We start from the raw sequence: 12,426 nt of genomic DNA on the forward strand, positions 1-12,426 counted from the left end.
TTCCAGTCTGCCGGTACATCGTCTCGCTAGCTCGCTACGACGCGAGCTATGACGTCAGAGACCGAGTCTTACCATCATTCTACCCAAAAATGTTGTTTTCCAGGACGAGCTAGTAAAACTCCAGCTGCTCTCACTAGCTGTCAAACTCTCGATCACCCAACCAGACACGCTTCCAGTCTGCCGGTACATAGTCTCGCTAGCTCGCTACGACGCGAGCTATGACGTCAGAGACCGAGTCTTACCATCATTCTACCCAAAAATGTTGTTTTCCAGGACGAGCTAGTAAAACTTCAGCTCCTTTTCCTAGCTATAACGCTATCAATCACCCAACCAGAATTACCAGTCTGCCACCACATCGTCTCACTAGCTCGCGAGCTATGACGTTAGAGACCGAAACTTGTGCCATCATTCACCATCATCATCATTTCAGCCATAGGACGTCCACTGCTAAACATAGGCCTCCCCCAATGCTTTCCATGTTGATCGATTGGTAGCGGCCTACGTCCAGCGCTTCCCGCGCTACCTTATGATGTCGGTCCACCTTGTAGGTGGACGTCCCACGCTGGGTTTTCCGGTACGCGGCCTCCATTCCAGAACCTTGCTGCCCCATCGGCCGTCAGTTCTGCGTACTATGTGCCCTGCCCACTGCCACTTCAGCTTGCTAATCCGTCGGGCTATGTCAGCGACTTTAGTTCGTTCACGGAAATCCTCATTTCTGATTCGATCTCGTAAAGAAACATCGGGCATAGCCCTCTCCAAAGCACGCTGTGCAACTTTGAGTGCCATCATTCAACCCAAAATATTTATTTTTCCAGGACGAGCTAGTAAAACTCCAGCTGCTCTCACTAGCTGTCAAACTCTCGATCACCCAACCAGACACGCTTCCAGTCTGCCGGTACATAGTCTCTCTAGCTCGCTACGACGCGAGCTATGACGTCAGAGACCGAGCTAGGATGCTGCGGAGGTTCATCGAACCGCAGAACGGAAAACTGTTGGCTGCGTTCGCGGCTGAAATATTCCGCCCGGATAAGCCGAAGCCGACTGTGGAGAGTAGTTTTAAAGGTGAATGTTGCTTGATAAATGATCGTGTTTAAAGCCCGGACTGTGAGCACGTAGAATTTTGTCCAATGACCCCAAGCTACCCATCCTTATCGCTCACGCGTGATTATATTGCTGTCGCGACTGTGCAGCGGGCGCCCGCATTGAGTGTGCGAGCAAAATTCTACGTGCTCACAGACCAGGCTATACATTTTGTTTACTCATTCTGTCATTGCATTCCAGTCCATACGAAACTGATAATTAACTCTACTGCCCAGATAACAATTTAAACTTGAATCTGACTTGCAATAAGTTTGATGTATCAAAAATGAAGCTTTGTTTCAAATTTGCCATGGCAAGTATATAAACTTGAGGCAAGTTTAAATCAAACTTTCTAGTTTCCGAGCGACAAACTTGCATTAATGTGTTTCTATAAAGTATATGCAAGTTTGCCTTAACAAACTTGCATTATGTCTGCTTCTATAAATTATATGTAAGTTTGCCTTAACAAACTTGCATTATGTCTGCTTCTATAAATTATATGTAAGTTTGCCTTAACAAACTTGCAATGAATATGCATGTTTGACATTAAATAAAACAACAAACATAACATATATTTTTTTATTATTTATACTTTTATCTTATCTTACTTTAAATGAGAAAAAATCGGTTTCATGGTCGCCGCTATTGGTTTTTTTCTTTATTTTGTGTTTCTGCTCTGAAACAAAAAGAAACAAGTATATTTACCACAGGTTAAGACATTATTTTACATTTAATTGTATAAGTTTCTGTACTACTAACAAAATTATGAACTACGTCTGAAATAAATATATTTATAGTAATCCTTAAAAACAACTATAAGGGTAAGGGGTTATTAGTTAAAATTCTGAAAGGAGCACATCTAAAATTTGTAAATCACTAGGTACATAGTATAAAAGAAAGTCGCTGTCTGTCTGTCCCTTGTGTAATAATAATGTAATATATGTATAACTAGCGACCCGCCCCGGATTCGTATGGGGTTCTATTATATAACCTTTCTCATAAATCCCTCTAACTATTGTTGAAAACCGCATCAAAATCCGTTGCATAGTTTTAAAGATTTAAGCATATGTATATAGGAACAGACAGCGACAGCAACTTTGTTTTATACATATGTATAATACATGTACCCGTGTGAAGCCGGGGCGGGTCGCTAGTGTAAAATAAAATACATCTAATGTAAATAAATTAAATCTTACCTTCTTGAAAGTCTAACTTTAGCTTGATTTAGCCAATCACTTATAATTTCTTTTAGACTTTCTACATATTTCTGAAAAATAGAAATAGAAACAATTAACACTAACAAACACGAATGATTCAGAAAATAATAGTAGTAGGTATATTGAGAGATATACAGGTGTATCTAAATGAATTCATTGGCAACCTTGCAGGGGGAAGCTCAGACCATCATTATGAACAACTTTATTTTCGTGATCAGTTTTTGTATGAAAACAGGAAAAATTGGTCATAGGAAAAGTTCATAATGATGGTCTGAGCCACCCCCTGCAAGGTTGCCTATGAATTCATTTACACCCTGTATAAGTTTGTAATAAAATAAAGGTACTTACGAAAGATTAATTTATAGGTTTCTGTACTCATAAATGACTTTTTATTCGAATTTTTCATCTGTTTCCCAGTTAACGAATACAACTCGGCTACATCATCTAGAATTATTCGTCTCAACATATTAGTCGTAAGGCTTCTTACATTTCTGCCGCCAATACCAGACAAAAATGACATCTGAAATTTAATTAAAGTAGCATTAGAATGTTTTCATAGAATAATAAAATTTGCCCTGTGTTTAAGTATTTAATTTATACATACTATTGCCTGTATTCTTGTTTATTTTTAAATGGTCATCGAAATTATTAAAACTTGCAATATCTTTACTGGTAGACTTGCCAAAAGTTCTGAAAGACCTGCATTGTCATCTGTTGGTGAAAATGTTTCTTCGGACCTAGCTAACGGTAAATCCAATTTTCTATTGATTTCAGCCATTTGGTTAGCTAGGTCTGACACAATCTGAATCATATGACTCTGCTGTATAGCATATTGCTTGTTTGTAATGCACTCTGTAACAAATAAAAAAACATGGAAAAGTCATAACTAAAACAAGTGAAAATATGAAATTTTGTCGCATTGCATCTTTGACGAGAGAAGCTCATTGCATGTTATAAAAACCTGTTACCTGATTGGCAGTTAACAGCTTTGAGTTGTGTTTGCTTGGCCTCTTTAGAACCGGAGGTGACTGGGTAATTTACAGCAGACATTATGTCCACTGTCACTTCATTTGTAACATCATTTTCTGCTTCGTCTGAGTCCAAATTTCAGGTTTCTTCCGCTTTTTTTAAATGTAATCGCGCTTCGCCATAAGTTTCTGAAATAAATAAAAAAGTCTCACAATAGTAAAATCTAGTGATAACTTAGCAATACAAAAATAAAGAAAATTATTTTACCATAACTTTTAAGTATTTTTATTTGATATTGTGACCATGTTGCTTCAGGTGCAGGCATCTTCTTCAAGTTTGTTTTTGATTTCTTCAGTGCATACATTAGGGTAATAACAAGTGTTGGTATCTTAACCACTTTGATGAAACTATGCCAGGAGCATCATCTTCATCTAAAAATGTAACCAAAAAAAATTTTTTTGATTCCATTATGCAGTCTGAAACCAAATAACACTATTAATTATAATTATATTATATAATAATAGATAGGTATGTAGGAGGAAATTTATGTTACCTTTGCTAAGACATAACTAACAATTTTAAGAATTAAACGAGGTAGGATAAAAGTACATGATAAGGTGGATAGGATGTTTAGGGGGTATTTTATATTTACATTTACAATTTTGAAGTGCTATGAGTGTAGCATTTTCATAGCAACATGATAATTATTGAAAGGAAAATCTATGACTTTTCCATCACTGTACAGCAATTAATTTATTTTATTTGAGGATATTTGTTAATTTTAGACGTTCTATTTATGTATTATTTTCCAATTGCAGTGCAAGACAGGGTCCACGATGTACATTTACAACTTACAATAACACCTTTCTGTTACACATAATTAGATAATTAGAAATAGATATTGAGTAATATGCATAACTAAACAGGATCGAACATGCAGGAACTATTTAGGGTTAGGAACACTTGGAACACGTTGCCTGGGTTTGAAAGTAGGTAAATAAGGTTTAAGGGATAGATATGAACTACATATTATCATTAATTCTGTTTGTAAAAGTAAAAATAAATGAACTAACCTTTAATCTTCAGCACGTCACGCGTCCAATTCGCACAACAGAAGCGTTTATTAAATAAAACACCGTGCAAAACAAAAAAACTTGTAGGTTCTACGTTCTACCACTGATTTTGTGCACTGCAAAACACAAATTATAGAGTATGCTGCAAAAGTGCAAAACACTTGGCTGTTTTTTCTTCCGGAACCGGAAGTTTTTGTTTTCTTTTTTATGGCTTCGGGCGAGTGACGTTGGCGTATGACCACTAGTGATTATTTGCAGTGTTGCCAGTCGGGTCTTGTCAGAAATTACCAGAAATATAAAAAAATGTAACCTTTTTGAATAAAAAGTAACCTTCATACGGGGGGGGGGGGGGTGGGGGGGGGGGGTGGAGCGATTGTGTAAGGTTGTTCATGGATGGTTCATGTTTACCTAAATTCGAAATTTTGACCATTCCATGAAGACCGAAAAGTGACCGGTCGTATAAAACCGTTTCATGGATTTGCGTTTTATTATCAAAAAAACATTTGCTAAAACTCATTGTCTTTAACAAATAATAAATCAAATTCATGTTTAAATGCAGTTTATGACATAATTTTTAAATTGTCACTATTAATATTTTTACTGAATAACCTGTAAAAGTTAATTCTACAATTTCTGAAAAATCACCTAAAAGTAACCTTTTCATTAGTGTAACCAATGCAGTTCAAAATTAACCTAAAAGGTTACAAAAGTAACCTTCTGGCAACACTGATTATTTGCTCCATGCGTATGACAGTTTAACGCAAGTTTGTAACAAACAAAAAACAAACTTGATACTTCATCTTTGAAACATAGCGCAAAATGCAAACTTGCTTCAAAATTAAAAAAGCCTTGAAACATCATACCTAAATCAAAAAGCAATATTGCCACAAACTTGATTTGTCATATTTGACGTGACAATCTAATTTCAAATAAAAATCATGTTTGCAGCAAGTTCGCTTGCTATCTGGGTGTTGTTGTATTCCAGACCGTACGCACCTTATAATCGTAGCAATACCTTTATTCACCTCTGCTGTCGTTGCATTCCAGACTGTACGCAGTTCGCCGTAGGCACATTATCGCAGTACATCGGCAGGGATAACATTGTTTATATCCCTGTTGTTTCACTACGTTGTAGTTTCATTCCAGACTATACGCACCTGAGCACCTGATAATCGTAGCAATACCTTTTAATTACCTTGACCACAGAATAATAATAAGTACTACGTACAGAAGTTTTACTTCGCGAAGGTATTTAAAAAAATGTATGCTCAATGTCATTAACAATATGGTGTAATTTAGCTTGTCTCAAGAGTCAAGCAAGTTTTTTAGAAGTTTTGTTGACAAACGTCAGTGATCGGTACTGCGCCGAAGCTATAGGGCTGACTTCGGTAAAATGATGTGACGTGAGGTGCCAATCTGCAGAAAATGGCGGAGGAAATACATGAATTATCATGAATAATATTAACTACTTATTTACCTCTCAGTGTCTTCAGGCAACTTAAAAAAGTACATTCTGTGTTTTTATTATTATTTAGGCAGTTAAATACTGCACAGTATTTAGTACACCATTTTCTTTATTTTTTTCCATCATACACAAGAATACGCGTGCGTGAGTCAATGTTCGCTCGTATGTGAGGCCTTGTCGAATAGTACTCTTGTAGGGGGCAATCGTGCGTGTTTTGTTTTCGATGTAAACTCGCGGAGATGAACAGGCCTGCCTTGACTGTCAATGCCTTCAAATTCAAATTCTTTATTGCTCCAATGTTGGTATATAAAAGTTCTTACATAGACCCAAAACATGGACCCTGTATTGCAACATGAGATTAAATCTAATAAGTATTGTAATTTGCAGCATTGCAGGCTGTATGCACCTAACAATCGTAGTAATACCTGTGTTTAACTCTACTATCGTTGTATCACGGTAATACTAACTATACAGTATTCCAACTCGGCCATATTTTTTAAATAAATGTCAACAGCCCCGCGGTACGTCACGGTGTGACAACATGCGATAGGGCTGCTCACCTACAGTACCCATTCTAATTACATCTGTCTACTTAGAATTTCTATTTATGATTAAATATACTAAAATAATTTTGAAATGCAATAAAGAATTGAGTATTGAGTATTGAATCTACTAATCATAATGAGTACTTAATGACATGTTACTTTAATTTCAGGCGGGTGAAATCGTTGGCAAAAGCTGGTCTTATACAATATATAATTTTCATTTCAAATCAAACTGACTGAGAATGACCATTTCTGACAGTTACATTCATGACTAGTTTTTGACAAATTTGACCTATCACCTTAGTCATTTTCAACACTAGGCCATCGACGTCCGTTCGGCACATTCGCGGCATCCCTAATTTTTTCATCTCGACCGCGTCCCGGTTTTTGAAATTCGAAGGAAAGCTCGCGTTTCGTCGGCTTATATGAAGTTACAATACTGTATGATATTATTACCGTGGTTGTATTCCAGACCGTACGCAGTTCGCGGTAGGCAGACTATCGCATTACATCGGTAGCTCTAGCTTTAGCTTTGTTTATATCTCTGTTGTTTCACTACATCGTCATTGCATTCCAGACCGTACGCAACTGATAATTAACTCTAAAGCCTGATCCGTGAGCACGTAGAATTTTGTCCAATGACCCCAAGCTATCCATCCTTATCGCTCGCGCGTAATTATGTTGCTGTCGCGACTGTGCGACGGGCGCCCGCAGTGAGTGTGCGAGCGCGACAGCAACATAATTACGCGCGAGTGATAAGGATGGGTAGCTTGGGGTCATTGGACAAAATTCTACATGCTCACGGACCAGATTATAGCCCGGCTGATTTTATAAATTATGTGTGATTATTATTATACATTTTGTTTACTCATTCTGTCATTGTATTCCAGATCGTACGCCCCTTATAATCTTACCTTTATTCACCTCTGCTGTCACTGCATTCCAGACCGTACGCAGTTCGCGGTAGGCACACTGTCGCAGTACATCGGGTCGGCGGCCAGCGGGTACCGCGCGCTGCCCGCCGCGCCGCCCGCCGCGCTCGCCGCCGCCGCCCGCCAGCGGGACGAGCGAGCTGACCGCGCGCCGCCGCCGGACCGCGCCGAACCGCCGGTATGAGATACTACACTATGGTTTGTTTTAGTTGCCACCGCTGTGATTCTAACTTGCAACTTTGTCGCCTATAAAGACAACGCTTGGCGCCGCCGCCGGACCGGGCCGAGCTGCCGGTATGAGATACAACACACTACATTATGGTTTGCTCTGGTTGCCGCCACTGTGATTCCAGTGCTAGATCTAAGTACATCGATTTATATCAGTGCGATTTCGCTGCCTATAAAGAGCACACTTACCGCCGCCGCCCGCAAGCGCGCCGACGCTGAGGTCAGTAACCGGGCACCGCCGCCGGACCGCGCCGAGCCGCCGGTAAGTACCACTAATCTCATCTCTATAAATTCACTGCCACACAAAATCACGCTAAAGCCTGGTCCGTGAGCACGTAGAATTTTGTCCAATGACCTCAAGCTACGGTACCCATCCTTATCGTTCGCGCGTAATTATGTTGCTGTCGCGCTCGCACACTCACTGCGAGCGCCCGTCGCACAGTCACGACAGCAATATAATTACGCGCGAGCGATAAGGATCCTTGAATAAGCGATAAGGAAGCTTGGGGTCATTGGACAAAATTCTACGTGCTCACGGACCAGGCTTTAATAAAGAACACGCTCGCCGCGCCGACGCCGAGGTCGCTGACCGGGCGCCGCCGCCGGACGGCCGAGCCGCCAGTATGTGGTACAACACTACATTATGGTTTGCTCTTGTTGCCGCCACTGTGACTCCAGTGCAAGATCTAAGTACATCGATTTATATCTGTGCGATTTCGCTAAGATGGTTGATAGGGCGCCGCTGCCGGATCGAGCTGAGCCGCCGGTAAGTACCACTAATCTCACCTCTACAAATTCACCGTCACACGAAATCACGCTACCGGTGCAACACTACAACAACGCATTCCTCTGCAAGATCTACACCTACCTACATCAGTGCAACTTCGCTGCCTATAAATACCACACTCGCCGCCGCCGGTATGTAGTGCAACATTACCACTGTCACTGCATTCTCGACCGTACGCAGTTCGCGGTAGGCACACTGTCGCAGTACATCGGGTCGGCGGCCAGCGGGTACCGCGCGCTGCCCGCCGCGCCGCCCGCCGCGCTCGCCGCCGCCGCCCGCCAGCGGGACGAGCGAGCTGACCGCGCGCCGCCGCCGGACCGCGCCGAGCCGCCGGTATGTAGTATTAAAGGCCGGTCGATCTATTCTCATAAATAAAACACTGAATACTCAACTTTCACACTATATTGCCTTATTTTAAATAGAATTCATCATTTAGCACAAAAGCGCGCGGAGTCATCTCCACGCGTCCCGCTATTCTGACGTCTAATCCTGGTGTGACATTGATTGTCAATGTCACTATGACAGCATCTCATTGGCCACAACGATACCATTATTTTAACGTTTTAGATTTTTCATAATTAACAGTAGTGTAATATACCTAAATAAATAACTACCTAGCTACTGTTTTCTCTGATGCATGGACCGGCTATAAAGATGACGCTAACCGTCGCCGCGGTAAGTATCACTTCTATAAATTCGCCACACAAAATCATGCTGCAGATGCAACACCAATATGTAGTGCAGCACTATTGCTCTTTTGGTTGCAGCACTATTGGTTGCCGCCGCCTATAATAGCCGCCGGTAAGTATCACTAATGCCACTTCTATAATTGACCGCCACACAAAATCACGCTATCACTAAAGAACAGGGTGTTCTTTAGTGATATATTCTTTAGTGAGCCGCCGCCCGCGAGCGCGCTGACGAGCTCGCTGATGGAGCGCCGTCGCCGGTATGTGGTGCAACATTACTACTGTCACTGCATTCCAGACCGTACGCAGTTCGCGGTAGGCACACTGTCGCAGTACATCGGGTCGGCGGCCAGCGGGTACCGCGCGCTGCCCGCCGCGCCGCCCGCCGCGCTCGCCGCCGCCGCCCGCCAGCGGGACGAGCGAGCTGACCGCGCGCCGCCGCCGGACCGCGCCGAGCCGCCGGTATGTGGTACAATATAGTTTGTTTTAGTTGCCACCACTGTGATTTCAACTTACAACTTCTCAACACTATGCTATGGTTTGCTCTGGTTGCCGCCGCTGTGATTCCAACTTGCAACTTTGTCGCCTATAAAGACGACGCTTGCTGCCGCCGGACCGGCACCGGGCCGAACCGCCGGTATGTAGTGTAATATACCTAAATAAATAACTACCTAGATACTGTTTTCACGCTCCAAAGAATCTGGAAATTTATAGACTCAACGGGACTAAGCAGTGAACTCTAAAGACAAGGGCTGCCACAATAGATCAAACCTGGTCGAGTTGGCACAAGTAAAGGCCCAAAAACCGATAATAATAAATACTGTTTTCTCTGATGCATGAACCGACTATAAATATGACGCTATCGGGCTGATCGGGCGCCGCCGCCGTAAGTATCATTTCTATAAATTCGCCACACAAAATCACGCTACAGGTGCAACACTATTGCTCTGGTTGCCGCCGTCTATAAAGAGCACGCTCGCCGCCGCAACGAGCTCGCTGATAAAGCGCCGCCGCCGGATAGGGCCGAGCCGCCGGTAAATATCACTAATGCCACTTCTATAATTGACCGCCACACAAAATCACTAATAAAGAACACCCTTCGCCGCCGCCGCCCACGAGCGAGACGAACTCGCCGATAGGGCGCCGCCGCCGGTATGTAGTGCAACATTACTACTATCACTGCATTCTCGACCGTAAGCAGTTCGCGGTAAGTATCACTAATGCCACTTCTATAATTGACCGCCACACAAAATCACGCTATCACTAAAGAACAGGGTGTTCTTTAGTGATATATTCTTTAGTGAGCCGCCGCCCGCGAGCGCGCCGACGAGCTCGCTGATAGAGCGCCCCCGCCGGTAGGTGGTGCAACATTACTACTGTCACTGCATTCTCGACCGTACGCAGTTCGCGGTAGGCACACTGTCGCAGTACATCGGGTCGGCGGCCAGCGGGTACCGCGCGCTGCCCGCCGCGCCGCCCGCCGCGCTCGCCGCCGCCGCCCGCCAGCGGGACGAGCGAGCTGACCGCGCGCCGCCGCCGGACCGCGCCGAGCCGCCGGTATGACTGTAGTGTTCGTTCGTTCGTTTCAGCCGAAAGACGTCCACTGCTGGACAAAGGCCTCCCCCAAGGATTTCCACAAAGACCGGTCCTGCGCCGCTCGCATCCAGGCGCCTCCCGCGACCTTCACCAGATCGTGAATCGTGGCAGTGGGCGGGGCACATAGCTCGGAGAGCTGATGGCCGCTGAGGCAGGAAAGTTCTTGAGTGGCGACCACGAGCCGGAAGACGCGTGGGCAGGCCTCCCACTAGGTGGACCGACGATCTGGTATGTAGTGTAATATACCTAAATAAATAACTACCTAGCTACTGTTTTCTCTGATGCATGTACCGGCTATAAAGATGACGATAACCGCCGCCGCCGTAAGTATCACTTCTATAAATTCTATAAATGCTACAGATGCAACACTAATATGTAGTGCAGCACCATTGCTCTGGTTGCCGCCGCCTATAAAGACCACGCTCGGCGCCGCCGCCCGCGAGCGAGACGAACTCGCTGATAGGGCGCCGCCGCCGGACCGCGCCGAACCGCCGGTAAGTACCAGTCAAGTTAACTTTGCACCTGGCTGCCGTGACGTCACATCCACGCTCTAGTACGGACGCGGACGGGGCGAACGCGGGGAGGTGTACATGTCGCAGGCAAATTGTATGATTCCGCATTTTACAAACGGCGTCGTCAGTTTACAAACGCTCGCTGTTCTATGAAATGCCGAAGGCAAATTGGCGACTCGTTCAATTGATAAAATTTCGAATATGATTGTTGCAATAGGGTGACCATCATAAAACACATGTTGGACAAATCAGACTTAATTTCAGAAATCAGGTAGGTGTCTATTCAGGTAAGACAAACCTAAAATACTAGCTACTCCTAAAGTAATTAAAATATTTTCGTAATAAAAACAACACTAAACTAATTTAAACTATTGACGTACCTATAGGTAGGTACATAAAACTATGACATAAAATAAGTTTCGATAGTCAGTCCTTTAATTAAGTCTTACATTTTAATTATACCTAGAAGAAGTCTAGAAGAGAACACAATATTTTTTTAAACCAATAATATTCCGCAGCAGTCCTCCACCAGTCCGAGCACCAGATTCCATTGTCACCTTAGCTTTTTTTACGTGCCGGATAACCTCAAAAACTATTTCATTTTTCCATAGCTTTTTCACTGCTCCTATTTGTGAATCGTAAAATAGTTTTAATTCACTAAGTATAATAAATGTCTTTTTTTGTGAAAAGTCCTTTGAATACGTAGAATTTGCACTGTTTTTTGTATCACAACACCACGACTCGACGCCATTTTTCTTGTTTTGATTAGCAGCGCCTCGCGTGGTAAGAAAAAGAACTAAATACTTCAATTTGCCGCGGCATTTTGTAAACAGCAATTGAATTGGCTATCAAATGTTTTGGCATATTATAAAGTGCCCAGGCAATTTACATTTTGCCTTCGGCATTTCATAGAGCAGCGATCGTTTGTGAACTGACGACGCCGTTTGTAAAATGCGGAATCATACAATTTTCCTGCGACATACACACAATATCGCGCCACCGATGCAGCACTGCAACACTATTGTTTGCTCTGGTTGCCGCCGCCTACGAACGCACCGACGCAGTAATTGTTGATCGGGCGTCGTCGCCGTATAGGACTAAGCCACCGACAGGCCTGTTCATCTCCGCGAGTTTACATCGAAAACAAAACACGCACGATGGCCCACTTACAGGATACTATTCGACAAGGCCTCACATACGAGCGAACATTGACTCACTCACGCACGCGTATTCTTGTGTACGATGGAAGAAAATAAAGAAAATGGTGTACTAAATACTGTGCAGTATTTAACTGCCTAAATAATAATAAAAACACAGAATGTACTTTTTTAAG

The 12,426-nt window shown here is 43.1% G+C and overlaps 2 protein-coding genes and 1 long non-coding RNA gene across 4 annotated transcripts in view; 2 read left to right on the plus strand and 1 right to left on the minus strand.

Moving 5' to 3' along the window:
* LOC135079223 (uncharacterized) overlaps positions 1–12,426 on the plus strand; it is a 369,397-nt gene that overhangs the window by 291,671 nt on the left and 65,300 nt on the right. The window lies entirely within an intron of this gene.
* The window catches only part of LOC135079225 (AP-3 complex subunit beta-2), a 42,558-nt gene that overhangs the window by 17,540 nt on the left and 12,592 nt on the right, over positions 1–12,426 (plus strand). Inside the window, exons 14-15 of the mRNA XM_063973816.1 lie at positions 816–1,062; positions 7,296–7,420. Coding sequence (XP_063829886.1) covers positions 816–1,062; positions 7,296–7,420 — 372 coding nt within the window. The remainder of the gene's footprint in view (positions 1–815; positions 1,063–7,295; positions 7,421–12,426) is intronic.
* LOC135079228 (uncharacterized) lies at positions 1,646–4,640 on the minus strand. Of its 2 annotated transcripts, none has more exons than XR_010258758.1 (7): positions 4,340–4,640; positions 3,534–3,742; positions 3,266–3,454; positions 2,902–3,149; positions 2,646–2,817; positions 2,277–2,347; positions 1,646–1,756 (listed from the first exon to the last, which is right to left on the minus strand). It is a non-coding gene; the product is annotated as an uncharacterized LOC135079228 (long non-coding RNA). The 2 variants fall into 2 exon arrangements; XR_010258759.1 differs by having other exon boundaries at positions 3,534–3,697; positions 4,340–4,639.

Source organism: Ostrinia nubilalis, chromosome 16 (assembly GCF_963855985.1).
Source record: "Ostrinia nubilalis chromosome 16, ilOstNubi1.1, whole genome shotgun sequence".
Lineage (NCBI taxonomy): Eukaryota > Metazoa > Arthropoda > Insecta > Lepidoptera > Crambidae > Ostrinia > Ostrinia nubilalis.